This window comes from Solanum dulcamara, chromosome 7, assembly GCF_947179165.1.
Source record: "Solanum dulcamara chromosome 7, daSolDulc1.2, whole genome shotgun sequence".
NCBI lineage: Eukaryota > Viridiplantae > Streptophyta > Magnoliopsida > Solanales > Solanaceae > Solanum > Solanum dulcamara.
Genome location: NC_077243.1, coordinates 26,539,798 through 26,555,654, shown reverse-complemented (window position 1 = coordinate 26,555,654; position 15,857 = coordinate 26,539,798). Strand labels below are relative to the sequence as shown.

Below are 15,857 nucleotides of genomic sequence, written 5' to 3'. Positions count from 1 at the left end.
ACTTGAAATACATATATTAAGTTTGTGTCAGGCAAGATGGGAAACTCTGTAATTAGATTACCTAACTTTATTAGAAAAAATCTAGTAGCTTACATAAGGGAATCATACTACATTTGTAGATTTCTTAGTTATCTAAAACTAGACACAGGAGGAGGACATAAACGTTTGTTGAGATTATGGACAAAGAGAAACAATTTTAAATTGTTATGTTTGTTGGGTAGTCGAACATGAAGTGTACGTCCTGATTTAGAAGGCAGTTTAAGGCTTCTTGACTCCAAATTCTCTCTCTTTTCACTTTGGAAATGAGAGTCTTATCTGGTAAACCAAAAAGTGGTTATAACTATACAAGATAAAAGTCTTACTGTTTACCTATAAATTGATAGAGTTAAATTTGTATACGTGGTTTCAGGACACGTGCATTGAATTAATGTAATGACCCTTATGGTTTTTTTGTGATTTCTTCCTCTTTTTCGGTGTTTGACCCTGCCCATAGTTTCAATTAGCTATTCGTGACTTGTGAGAATAAGTGGCATGATTCGCGAGGTGGTTGGGTACGTTTCAAAGGGGGTTTTTCAATTTTGAAGGTTTGAAACTTGAGAATTTTGACCAAAGTCAACATTTGGGGTTGGTGAGGTCATATTTGGATTGCGATGATTCCACCAGGTCTTGAGAGTGATTTATCACTGGTTTTCAAGAGTCTCGAGGCACTAGGGATTGATTTTGGCCCTTGGATGGAATTCTAATTTTCTTAAAGTTTGGAGTTGATCACGGTTAACATTTGATTAAGACGACCTCAAAACGACTATTTGATGGTCCGAACAGGCTTGATACATGATCAATTTGCACTATTAGTTTGTGTCCGGGAGGTCTTGAATGAGTTTCAGGAGTTAAAATCAAGTTTGAGGCATAACCGATTTTGTTTTTACTATTTGGTGCGAACGCCATCGGCACAGGTAGGGTGCTAATGCGCTTTGCAAGGGATGAGAGGGCTCAGTCGGCACAGGAAGTGCATGATCATGAAGGGGAGTGGCAACACAAACAACATGCGAGGGGCGCAACTGCGCACATGCAACAGGTCGGCATAAGGCATTGCACACCAGGCGTGCTTTCGCGCTGGGCACGGGCGCTGCGTTTGGTGCTACTGGACCAGGTTCCCGCTAAGCAGATTCCAGGAACTCTAAACAATGTATTTCAAGCTTTTAACTTCATTTCACCAGTTTTGGAGCTCTAGAACTCGGATTAAGATATTTTTGATGGGGGTGAGTTTCTAACCACTATTTTGGTATTTTCCTACTAATCTATACTTTTATTTTGAGCTTTAATCCGTGTTTGGGTATTGAGATTTATTTTTATTTTTTTGTTTTGCCTTTAGCTTCTAAAATGGTGTTTTAATGATTTGAGAGTCAATTCAAACTCGATTTTCAACAAAAATTCAAATTTTAGACTCTCGTGTTATGGATAAATTGATTTTCAATTAAAATTTTAGTTTTGACTTCAGGGTTCGGGGTCGATTCTTTGACTCAATTTTTTACTCAATTTTTTATATAATAATATGAATGTCGTAAGACACGTATACTCATGTTGAGTATGATTTTAAAAGATTGAGATCTTTCTGAGGCGATTCAAAAGGAAAAATAAATTGTGGGAGAGTTTATAGAGAGTTTTCGGCCGAGAGGTTATGACTTATTCTATTAGACTTGGTTTTGGGGATAGTTTGTCGTGCAAAGCATATTATGGATTGGGTGTATTGATGAGATCACAGAGTTGGAGAAATAAATTGTTGGTGTGAAATCTAGATTTGGACTTTGCTGATAAATGCTATATGACTTGAAATGCTATTTGTTGTTCATTACTCTGTTTTTTCGTGCGTCATATCCTATCTGTTGGGGGAGGAAGCACCACAACTAAAGTTTGATATGACAATTAATATGAAAATAAATTAGACACGAGAATTTTACGTGGAAACCCTTCTAACAGATAGAAGGAAAAAATTACGGGGTAGAAGGATCTCATTATTCAAATATGGAGTACACTGCTCTCAAATACAAGGAGAAAACAATAATTAACACTTCTCTCTTATAAAAGGAACAACTACTAAAGAGGACACTCAAGACTACAATATTTATCTTGGTGTATATCTCTCTTTGTATTTTTACTCTCACTTTTTCTAAATGATTTAAATGAGGGCAGGATGCCCTCTATTTATAGGAACCAAAAACGCGTAAAAAAATAATTATGCATTGCAATTTCCTCTTTTCTGCCAACCATCTTTTCTTCACGCGTTTGCATTTGTCAAGCATTTGTCAAAAAGAGGCTGCATTTGTCAAAAAGGGAGGCAACCTTTGTCAAAGAAAGGAGGCAACCTTTATGACTTTCTTTCATTCTCCCACTTGAAGATTTAATTGAGAATCAATTAAGTCTTCACACTATCCTTTCTACCAACTAATGCAATGTTACGTTTCTGCTAGGCCAATAGAAGATCGACTTCATATGAACTTGTTACTGTTGATCGGCTTCGTAAACATATCTGCTAGGTTGTCATCAGTGTGAATTTTCTAAATATCCACACTGCCTTCTTCCACCTTCTCACGGACAAAGTGATACTGAACTCGTATGTTGTTTGTCCTTGAATGAAATGCCAAATTTTTTGCAAGATGCAAAGCGCTCTGACTGTCACAAAATAGAGCAACCTTCTCTTGTTTGTGCCCGAACTCCTCCAGTAACATCCGCATCCATATTGCCTCTTTGCTAGCTTGTGTAGCTGCTACATATTCTGCTTCCGTCATAGTTGTAGCCACGATAGATTACAGTTTTGAAACCCAGCTTACAGTTCCTCCAGCAAGAGTAAACACATAACCTGTGGTGGACTTGATTTTATCAAGATCACCTACATAATCTGAATCAACATAATCTTCAACAGTAAAGTCTGATCCTCCATAACACATTGCAACATCTGAGGTACCCTTGATGTATCTCAGGATCCTCTTAACAGTATTCCAATGCTCTCTACCAGGATTAGTCATGTATCGACTAACCACTCTCACTGCTTGTGCAATGTCAGGTCTTGTACATACTATGGCGAACATTAAACTTCCCACTGCTGATGCTTACGGTACTCGAGACATCTCCATCCTCTCTGCTTCATTGCTAGAACTCATACTTGAGGATAACTTGAAATTAATAGGAAGTGGGGTAGAAATTGACTTACAATCTTGCATCTTGACGCGTCTCAAGATTTTCTTCAAGTAGTTCTTTTGAGAAAGCCAAATCTTCCTATTATTTTTGTCCCGGTGAATTTGCATCCCTAGAATCTTGTTTGCTGGTCCCAAGTCCTTCATTTCAAACTCCCTAGCCAACTGTGCCTTTAAATTTGTGAGACGATCTTTATTGGGGCCTGCTACCAACATGTCATCAACATACAACAACAAAATAATAACATCGTCATCACCAAATCTCTTGTAATAAACACAAGGATCTGAACTATATCTGTTGTATCCAAGGCTTATAATAAAGAAATCAAATCTCTTATACCAATATCTCGGCGCCTGTTTGAGACCATATAGAGATTTGTTCAACCTGCAAACCAAGTTCTCTTTTTCCTGTTCTTCAAAACCTTCTGGTTGGAGCATGTAAATTTCTTCTCCAAGCTCTCCATGAAGAAATGCAGTTTTGACATCTAACTGCTCCAAGTACAAGTCAAATATAGCACACATCGCCAAGATCACTCGAATTATTGTGAGTCGAACCACCGGAGAAAATATCTCATTGAAGTCTATACCTTCTTTCTGAGCGAATCCTTTCACCACCAATCTTACACGATACTTATCCACTTGATCATTGCCATTGAGTTTGATCTTGTAGACTAATTTGTTTCCAATGGCCTTTCTTCCTTGTGGTAATTGAACAAGATCCCATGTTTTATTTTTATGACGAGCTTCAATTTCTTCTTGCATTGCTGCCACCCACAGAGATGATTCTTGGCCTTTCATAGCCTCGTGAAAAGTTGAAGGCTCTCCATCTTTTGTTAGTAGACAGTATGCAATATTACTCTCCATAGAATAATCTGAGTGCCAAGCTGATTCTCTTTTCTCCCTAGTTGACCATCGAACTTCTAGAGTTTTGGTCTCAGCTTGCTCTTGTTCTTCGTGATCTGGTGCTGCTTCAGAAGAAACTAGAACTTCTTCTATTTCTTCAACTTCAACTGTAGTAGTCTCTGATTTTTCTTTTGAAGTGCTACCTTCTTTTTCTTCTATCTTGTTTTCAACAAATACAACATCCCTGCTGATTACCACCTTGCGGGCTGTGGGATCCCACAAGCGATACCCCTTGACTCCATTAGCATATCCTAAGAAAATGCATTCTCTGAATTTTGGATCCAACTTCGATTTTTCTTGGGTGGTATACATAACATAAGCAGGACTTTCGAATATATGTAAGCGAGAATAATCAGCTGGTTTTTCTGTCCACATTTCCATTGGCGTTTTCAGATCAATTGTGGTTGATGATGACCGATTGATCACATAACAGGCGGTTTTGACTGCTTCTGCCCAAAATAGTTTTTCCAACCCTGTAGTTACCAACATAGCTCTTGTTCGTTCCAACAAGTTTCTGTTCATCCGCTCAGCTACTCCATTTTATTATAAAGTATATGCCACTGTAAACTGCCGTTTAATACCTTCTTGTTTACAGAAGTTATTAAATTCATCACCAGTGTATTCTCCTCCATTATCTGTTCTCAAACACTTGATCTTTTTCTCAGATTCGAGTTCCACCCGTGCTTTGAACTGTTTGAAAACTGAAAAAACATCTGCCTTCCTCTTGATTGGATACACCCAACTTCTCCTGAAGTAATTGTTGATAAATGACATAAAATATTTCGCTCCTAGGGACTTCATCGGTGCTTGCCAGACATCAGAGTGGACCAGGTCTAATATTTCCTTGGTTTTAGCAGAGGAACTACTAAACTTCAGTCTATTTTGCTTAGTGGTAACACAATGCTCACAAAAGTGTAGTGAAACCTTTTTGAGCCCTGGAAGAAGCTTTTGCTCAGCAAGAATCTTCAAACCTCGTACTGACATATGACCAAGTTTACAATATCATATTATCATTGATTCTTCAAATAAACTTGCTGACGCGGTTGATGTTTCTTCTTCTTGGTGTGTTTCACCTTTAAGCACATATAGATTTGCAGTAATTTTTTCCGCTTTCATCACTACAAGCGCTCCTTTGGATATTTTCATGACTTTACCATGAGTCTTATATGAACATCCATTATCATCTAATTGTCCTAAAGATAATAGATTCTTCCTCAAGTCTTTTACATGTCGTACCTCCTGGATGGTGCATATTGTGTCATCATACATTTTTATTTTGATGAACCTAATACCAATAACATCCAAATCATGATCATCTCCCATGAACATAGACCCTCCTGATATAGGATTATATTGATGGAACCATTCTCTCTAGGAAGTCATGTGCCATGTTGCTCCTGTGTCCATGATTCAGACATCAGTGAAATATTTTCTGCCTTCATTATTTGATATTGCTTTATTACATAAAATGTCGCCATCATCCGAGGTACATGAAACATTCCCTTGAGCATTTGATGGCTCAGGGTGTTCACTCTTCTTTTTGAACCGATAATCTTTCTTGAAGTGCCCTTTCTTGCCACAGTTGTAGCACTTTATATTCTTCCTACTTCTTGATTGAGATTTGCCATGATTGTGACTCCCACTGGGGCCACATTCCATTGGTCTTCCTCTCACCATCATTAAAGCTTTAGCTTGCTGCGAATTTTCTTGTCTGTCTTCCTTATTTTTGCGCTGATTTTCTTCTTCTAAGACAGCGACTGCAATTTCATCGAAAATTAGACTGTCTATATTGTTCATCAAGCTGATGATGAGTTGATCATACGAGTCAGACAGACTTTGAAGTAGAAGCTCCGCACGTTCAGTCCCTTCTATTTTGTAACCCATTGTTGTAAGTTGTGAAAACAGAGTATTCAAAGTATTGATGTGTTAAGTTATTGACATGGACTCTGCCATTCGAAGAGTATACAATCTTCTTTTTAAGAAGATTTTATTATGCAAAGACTTGGCCTCATACAATCTCATAAGAGTATCCCATATTTCCTTCGCCGTCTGCTTTTCGACCACACTAGACAATATTTGATCAGCTAGTGCCAAGTGTAGATCAGCAACTGCGTTGCTGTCTATGTCATTCCACTTGCTGTAATCAACAAAGTCTGTGGGTCTGCCTTCAATTGCAGCTAAGCAATTGTCTTTTCTCAGTATCGCTTTTATTTTCATTTTCCACAATGAGAAATTAGTCCCATTGAATTTTTCAACGTCAAACTTTATTGTACTCGACATTGCTATTTGCTTCACACTCTTCTAGATTGTTTCTGAATATTTTTGCAAACAATCATGACAAACTGTACCGTCACCGAAATTTACTATTTACTTGAATAGTACTATTCACCAAATTTTACTATTCACGAAAGTTTACTATTCACGAATAGTACCTTCGCATAAAACAAACAGAATAACCGAGCGCTCTGATACCACTGTTGGGGGAGGAAGCACCACAACTAAAGTTTGATATGACAATTAATATGAAAATAAATTGAACACGAGAATTTTACACCCTTCTAATAGATAAAAAGGAAAAACCATGGGGTAGAAGGATCTCACTATCAAATATGAAGTACACTGCTCTCAAATACAAGGAGAAAACAACAATTAACACTTCTCTCTTGTAAAAGAAGCAACTACTAAAGAGGACACTCAAGACCACAATATTTATCTTGGTGTATATCTCTCTTTGTATTTTTACTCTCACTTTTTCTGAATGATTTAAATGAGGGCAGAATTCCCTCTATTTATAGGAACCAAAAATGCGTAAAAAAAAATTTACGCGTTGCAATTTTCTCTTTTCTGCCAACCATCTTTTCTTCACACGTTTGCATTTGTCAAGCATTTGTCAAAAAGAGGCTGCATTTGTCAAAAAGGGAGGCATCCTTTGTCAAAGAAAGGAGGCAACCTTTATGACTTTCTTTCAGTATCTTGATGAGATAATTGGCCTTAGAGCTTCGTATTGGAAGCAATCTGTTGTTTAAGAAGGCTTGTGGCCTATTAGTACTATTGTGAAAGAGATACTCATATTCATGTTGCGTTTGAATTTGTTACTGTGATCATGCATACATATTCATTCTCATGGATCACAAACTTGGTACTGTAGATATAACAGAGTGGCCGATGAAAATGGTTTTGATTGATTGATTATTGATGATACTGAAGATAAATATTGATTTGCATGCCAAGAGAAATTATTTCAGGTGGGTATATGAACTTCATGAGTCTGTCATAGGTCTTTTCTTCATGCAATCACAAATGGGAGCAAGTGTATACTGGTAGGATCATTGACCATTGTATTGCATTGCATATCATTATTTTGGTCAACTATTTATATTTGTCTCTCTGAATTATTGGACTGTTGTTGTTGAATTAGTAAGGTTCATATCATACTTTTTATATATAGTTGTCTAACACTCTAACTCTTGCTGGATCGGCCTGTCTAATCTTCTCTTTAATTCTTCATTCTTCATTCAGATGATAACGAAGAAAAATCATAACCTTCTCTTTATCCTGATTCGATGTTGCATTACCCTAAGTAATAGTGACACTAAGACCGTTAAATCCTAGGTGAATTTCAGCATCGAGCACCCATGACAAGTAATTCTTTATGGAAATATCAAGTACCACAAACACAAATTTTGATAAATTCGACATGATGAAAATTGACAGATTAAAACTTGAAAAAGAGCAGACTCGTGTTAATAACATGTTATAAAATTAATCTCAGAATTATATAAAAATAAAGACAAGAAGAATAATATAAGTATTTTCTTTCAAATGTGTACATAAAATTTTCAAGACCCCTATTCATAGGATTATATTGATGAACATCAAACAGTGTCAAAAGTATGAAATTAATCCTTGAGAATTTGGAAAAGATTTATGGGGTTTTGAAAGATCAATGAGGAGATAAAGGAGGTGTGGGTATTAAGGGGAAATTATACCTAAGATTTACGTACATCCACAATTGAAATAATATTAATTATAACAATATCCTGCTATTAAAGTGCTTAATTATGAGGAGCCTTTTGCTCTTTCTCCTTAGCCATTATTGTATATTTCTCTGCTACATTGATTATATTTATTATTAGAAGTTGAAAAGAACTCCAAAATATTAATTAAGCATTTAAAAAGTTGAGTATTACTATTAGAATATGAAAGCAATTTTAATACATTGAATACTATGTAGTAAGTAGTAAGTTCAATGCATCCGACCAAGTATTGGTCTAGTTATCTTACTTCATTTTAATTTAACATTGTAAATAATTGAAATGTAATGAGTAATTAATATATCATTTAAGATGGCAAGACTCAATACTTCGACTTTAATTTTCAGATTCATATGCATTGTATACATAAAAAGTTATTCAATAGCTTAATAAATCAATTAAATGTATATTTACATTGCTCTATAGAATAATTGTAGGAATAGTATTTCATTGAAGGTGAAAATATCATTCAGTATTTAATGAATATTTTGATAATCTAACTTTTAATTTTTTAGGTTCCCATTTTTAAAATTAAATAGATAGATATAAATATAGATATATTCATAGCACAGAAAGAAAGGGGGAAGAGCAAAGATGATCTTGATATAATAGAGATATGAAATTTATAGTATAGCTAGTAAAAAGAAAAACTAAACTCATTAGTCATTAATTTAAAGTAGGTAGTGAAAGAAAAACTAAACTCACTAGTCATTATACAACTCAGTGCTCTGTTTCCTTTTATTCCATATTTAGTTTTAAGACTTACAGACAACATTCTAGTTTTTCTTGAGTGTCATGAGGAAGCTTCTGCCTTGTCCAATATCATTCTCATGTAGAAATTTGAGAAAATCTGAGAAGCTGCTTTCTTTATACCTCTTTGGATGTTCATCATCCACTAACTCTTCAGCTGTCTTCATTTTCTCATCCATTCCCAAACTATGCAAACTAGAAACTGAAAATCTTGTTTTATGAGAGTTCAATGTCACCCTGTGTACCACACTTTCGTACAATCCATTGCTTAGTACTTCAAGATGGTCACCTACATGAACTTGTAAGCTACCATGAAGGTTTTGGACTCCTCTCCATTCGTTATCTTGTGTGTCCAAAATTTGTAGTCCAATGGAGCTTTGAAGGGTGATTGTAAGGATACTGTAGTCTGAATGTGGTGGCAGCCCAAGTGCAAGGCTTGGTTGAGGGCATGGAGGATAACAATTGACAGCAATTACATTCATTCCATCCTTCACATTTTTGCTTTGATATGTTGGACCAAGTCCTAGGCCTTCAGTGATCATGCCCATGATTTTGATAGCTAGCTTTTGTATTTCCTCTGCATATTTCCCCATCTTTTCCCTATCATTCGATATTTAGAGTTAGCATAAGGAATTGGTGCTAGACGAGTGACAAATTTAACCAAGGATTTGCAGGTTCAACAGAGTTCAGTGTTTTATGTCATTTATATGAATATATGCGATATACAAGCATGGATAGAATTAAATATACGTTTTCAAACTCACAAGATTTGAATGTTGGATCCACCCCAACAAGAATATAATCATTAATCTTTAAATTGTTTTGAAACAAAAATGTATAGGAAATTAATAAGAAAGCAAGGGATTTATAGAACGTTCAAGTCCTATAATCTCAATGTCAAGCAAAGAAGACAACTTCACTATTCATTTTCTAATTATGGAAACTCACCGGACTACATTCAAATTTATTCCCAAGTGGAGTATTAGCATTTATTGACATTTAAAATATATAAAAACATGAGTCCGGCATAACATGGACAGTGAAAGTGTACGCAAGCTGAACCAACGGTCGCTATTATTTTAAAAAAGAAAAGTAGTAAACATACAATAATTTGAGGTATGAATTTACCTGTAGTCTTGTGGATTTTGAGGCCACAGTTTAATCCAATCATTGAGAGGATTTGCATAGTGCTTGAGGAAGACCCTCCAGAACTGAACTTTGTCTTCACCATCCTTCAAGCCCGTGCCATAACGAACAGGCTTGTACACATCATTCGACATAAATTTTTCTTTATCCTCATTTGGGAGCTCGAAGAAACCAAACGCGGCGGAAAGTGCTCCATCTAATATAGATTGGGATATTCCATGGTTGATAACCTTTCAAGTAGAAACATTAATCGTAAATGAGTATTTTAACTTCATGTTACATTTATATTTGAAGGTCATAATCGCAACACTTACTTGAAAAAAACCATTGCGGCGACAAGCGTTAGCAATATCATGGATGATTATTGATCTCTCCACGAGGGGATCATTAACAATATCATTTGTATCCCCCAAATTAATCACAGGTACCTTTGCAAACTCGGAGTTCAAACTAGGCCTTTGGGAAGGTGGCATGATGTAACACTTTGGGACATATGATAGCCCCATCTCTTGTGCAGTTTTCCCAATTGGAAATGAGCTTGAGCTTTCATTGTCATCACTCATATCTCAAACTAGAAGTAAATTGGAAATATATTATGATTAACATTTTCTTGAGCCTCATGGCTATTTATACTTGTGCTAGCTATCTTGCTCATTGTCATGACGGTTTTAGATAAGCTTCAATTCTAGAGTGACTCAATGCTATTAATTTACCCATTATATACTATTTAGTTAGAAACATCACCTTCCTAATACTACTGGTGCACAGATCCAATCCACGGCTTTGAAAACCTCTGCATGAAGCAAGAATCATGACTCCTCCTCCACCATAACGGAGACAGAATTTTTACTAAGAGAATTTAATATTTATTATACATACATTAAAAGAATATGCACTCAATTAAGCAGTGTGATTTTCTGGCAAATGAGATTGGTCAAATAAACCCTATTTCGATCCCTAGCTCCACCACCTCTTGCATTAACGGTGTGGATAGGTCCCGAACCTGAGTATCTGCGTTAACCATGATAATAACATAATGTTATACGTACTATGGTTCATTTAATGTGTATAAATATACATGTTGCGCAATTATTGTTGACTCTGTTTGTTACTACAGGAATTCAGGGTGTCCATCCATGGAACAACTGCATAGAGTGCTTTGTCCCTAGGAGCGTGACGATATAACAATAATGTTTCGGCTCAATGTTCCTGACCATGTTCATCATCTATAAATAAGAGTTAACATTTGCCTTTATGACTTACGTAACACAAAAATGTCTGTTATTTCAAGCCCCTTGTTTTTTTAGTACCGATATCCTCATTATCGTTAGGGGTGGACATAATATGCTATATACTGAATATTATGTTGAAACTGAATTTTTTGATATCGTGATATATATATATATATATATATATATATATATGAGTTTAAGTTATATGCACGGTCAATGTATATATTTTTTTACACCACCAGGTAAATTCATTGCAGGTTATCTAATTGTTCCAAATACCTTTCTCTTCCTAAAATTAAGCATTAGTTATCCAATTCCCAAAAAAAAAAAATCTCTTCCTAAAATTAAGCACTTCAATTATTTTCTGTATCCTCCAAACTCATCTTCCATATTTTATTTCTTTAACTTTCTTCCTAATCTGTTTGCCTTAGGATCATTTTAGAACCCTAACTTTTTTGAGTGTTTAATTGACCAACTTAAAGTCATTTTGTACTTAAATAAGCCCTAAAAGTTGTTTGGATGAATTTATTTTAAGCAGTTTATAAATCGAAAGCAGATTATAAGTCAAAAAAATAAATTGGGCTGCACCTACTTTTTTTTAAAACTTATAAGCAATTTTCAATATATAAGTTAGTTAAAATAAGTCCATCCAAACAGAGTTTTAATGCAAACACTTAATACACTTCAAAATATGAATGCAAGTTTTTATATATAATATTTGTAGTTACATATGTTTCTCAATTAAATAGAAAAGAAAAATTGAAATTTGTTTATATAGTCATCACAAAAATAATTAAAAATAATGTGTACTAGTAAATCCAAGCAAAAGAAAGTCCTCAAGATCAACTATGATTGCAGCGTTAAAAAATTATTCAGAATATCTATGCATTTAATGATTAGTTCATTGATAGTAACGATCTTTTAAAATAAAAATAAAAATTTAAAATTTTGATTAACTCCCTAATATTAAGGGACAATATTTGAATTACTCCGGAAAATGAAATAATATTACTCAATAATAAATTTGATTAGAGTATAACTAGGAGACTAGGACTCTGATTGTTTTTATTATCTTTTCCAAAATTTTAATTTTAAAATTACCTTATTGTCCTTTAATTTACCTGATAGTGTAAAAAAAAAAATTATACATTGATGGTGCACAAAATTTAAATTTCCTCTCTCTATATATATATATAATTGAGATGTTTCATGAAAAATCAAAGTCATAATTTTTTATTATATGACTATATATATATGTTGAAGTCGAACAAACCATAGATAGATCTTATCATACAACATGACATCGGAACTATTCCAAATTAATTTGGTATAGTAATAGTATAATACTCCCTCTGTTTATTTGTACTTTACCATACATACCCCTTAAGAAAGAGTGATTACTATGAATATTTTATCATAATATTTATATTAATTGATGTATCGTTTTAAATTTTGAGAAATGATTTGGAGAATAAATAATTATTGTTAAGGGTAAAAAATATACTTCTTCTTGATATGTTAAAAGTGATAAGTAAAAGTAAAAAAATATATTTTAAAAATACTGAATAAATAAAAGTAAACTATTTTCAAAATTATTGAATCGCAATTTTCAATATCATATCACACGACTCATCAATGTGGAATTTTCCGATTTGAATTCGGATTTAGATGGATTCCAACGTAAATATGAGACAGCAAGATGCGAAAAAATAAAAATAAAATATCACACGGCTCACCCCTAAACTCATCATGGTGCCGTTCAGCTGTAATTTTCAAAGATTTTGGAACTTTTCAACTGATCTATTGATGGATGAATACCAAGATTAGCCCAACCAACGGCTTTGTTTCAAAACAGAAGAGACCGCGTGGAGCTTTTTTTGAGTTGGCTTATCTATCTGAGAATCATTTATCCCCTTTCGGTGTTTGTACCACAAATGAATATAAATATTTGTCTTGTTAGAATTAAGTGATGACGTGTATTATTGCACTCCTTTCAATTTATACATCGTATTTATTTAAAAATCTATTGAAAAAAATATTTTTTTTTATATTCAGTATTAACTCTTTAATTTTTATGTTTCACATCACATATTTAAATTTAAATTTTATAGATGTTTTTCTATTTTACAAATTACATATATCTTTTTTAAAATAATAAGATCAAAAGAAATCTTAAATTTCGCACAGTTGAACTCATACTTGTCATTCAGAGGAATCGCTTCTCGACAGTACTAGTCAGAACTAAATTCCTAACCTTTGAAATTGAGCTTCTCCGGTCCTGGGAGTTGGAGTATCAATCTCAAAGAAAGGTATAGGTTAAAGTTTTTACAGTCATTTCAATATTTTTCTTCCAATTCTAAGAGAGAAAAATCTGTTTACTTTAAATATTAGTTACTTGTTTTTCAAAATTTAAAATTAATTTTTTAAAAATGTGAGTATCGTAATAAAATAAATATATCAATTTTTTTGAAGGACATATAAAATTCAAATTAAATAATAAAAATAAATAAAAGAATTAATATAAAAATCGAGTGCGATAATGTATTTTTCCAATCAGGTGTTTCTAGTAAGTTGTTTGGTGTCATAGTAGCCTTGGATTCTTTTATGACATCTGTTGCAGCCATTTTTTCAGTAAAAGTGGGTTTGGATATGCCGATTCTCGAGTTCAAGAAAGGCTGTTTATTAGTTTATTTATTTTTATTTAACTACTACTTTCGTACTTGATAAGTTCGGGCCTAGATTTTAAGATATAAAAGCAGATATTTTTATTAAAGAATTATAATTTCTTTTATTCTCTTTTATCATATTAGTTTAAAGTTATGATTTTCGAATTAATGAATTATAGTAAAATATAGTTAATAAATAAAAATTCAATTGAGCTTATTAGTATACTAGTTTCTCAACACGTGCGTCATACGTGTTTGTCAAGGCATGAAGTAAAGCAAAGTTTTGAATATATAATTATAGAACTAAAAAAGTAATTTATAAATTTACGTGAATTACTGTATCGTGATTTGTTTATTGCAATTAAGACGATTGAATGTCGTCTGAACCAATAATATTGGATAGCCTGACCCATTTTTACTGAATCAAATAAAGATATCCAACAATATAGATGAACACACAAATTAAAGTTTAATTAAATTTCAGTGATTTTTTGTTACTCCTATTATATTTTTATTATTACATAGAAATATATAATTAAATGTATCTTACCTACTATTTACTTAGATATGATATTCTTGGTAATAATTTTTTTTTTTACTTTGTATGTTGAAATAACTCTAATTCTAATTAGTAAAAATCAGAGTATCACCAAATATGTGATGAAAGAAATCCAAGTAACATGTTAAAATAGTACAAGACAAAGTTACTTCGGGTACAATATTAAATCAAAAAATAACAACAACATAAAACTCCTCTTTGATATTATTGTGCAAATTCTGTTAAGTGAATTTAAGGTATTTTTCACAAAAAACTTCATTCATAGCAGCAAAATCAATAATATGATGAGACAATGATCACAGTAGGACGTTTAAAGGATGATACTATAAGAATTTTAATTACCCATTTTAAAAAAAATTATAGTCAAATAGTTTTCAGATACATCATAATTTAATCAACTATTACGCATTAAAATGTTGCAATTTATAGAAACTGCACCTGCATAAATGAATCTTTTTCTCTGTCAATATTGATCATGTACATAAATAATGAAACATTCTCAAGAGGTTACATTCACAAATTACAGCAAGCTGCATTAGGAAATCAAAGATAACAATAAAATAGAGAAAGTTAAGTTCAAAATAATGCGAACTCACTTAAAATGTAATTATCTCCAAATTATAATCATTTAAAATGCATCTCAGTTCAATAACAAATTAAAGAGTAATACCTAAAAAGGTCACTCAACCATGATAATTTATGTAACAAGGTTATTGAACTTTATTTTGTATCAATAAAATCACTCAACCAAATAAATTATTTAAAAATAATCTAATTAAAATGGCAAAATACATAAAATTTTTGCGCAATTACACCTGAAATCATTTATCATTGTTTTGAAGAACTTATGTTGATTGAAAAACTCTTCCCAGTACTTTTTTTTTCAAGCATTCTACATCTCTCAAATTGTAGTCATTTTCTTTACATAACTTATGATTTTTTTTATATATCCCTTTCGATTTTTCAATAACTCTAATAAAAAAAATATAGTCTAACTCATCCCGATCATTATTTTTCTTTGGTGTTTTTCATGTTCCTACTGGTTGACTTCAATCCAACAAAGGTGGTCACTAAACGGTAGCAACTATTCGGAAGAGGTAAATAGGTGTATCATGCAAGTATATATATCTATTTTTAGGTTTTAAAATTAAAGTATTTAGACAAATAATATAAAGGGTATTTAGATAATTTAACTTTAAATTTTGGAGTTCATGCTTTTAAGATAGTGTGTGTGTATGTATGTATATATATATATATATATATATATATATATATATACTTTGATGGTGAATTCAAATATTGGCATATTATATAAATATATATAATAAATATTATAAATCACAATAATTAGCATTTTAAAATTATTAGGATGTACA

The 15,857-nt window shown here is 32.8% G+C and overlaps 1 protein-coding gene across 1 annotated transcript; it reads right to left on the bottom strand.

Annotated features, from left to right (window-relative positions):
• Positions 1–8,810: 8,810 nt before the first annotated feature.
• LOC129894646 (flavanone 3-dioxygenase 3) lies at positions 8,811–10,587 on the bottom strand. Its single transcript, XM_055970320.1, has 3 exons — positions 10,339–10,587; positions 10,007–10,254; positions 8,811–9,478 (listed from the first exon to the last, which is right to left on the bottom strand). The coding sequence occupies exons 1-3, from the start codon at positions 10,585–10,587 to the stop codon at positions 8,905–8,907; spliced, it is 1,071 nt and encodes a 356-aa protein (XP_055826295.1). The 3' UTR covers positions 8,811–8,904.
• Between the last annotated feature and the right edge of the window lie 5,270 nt (positions 10,588–15,857).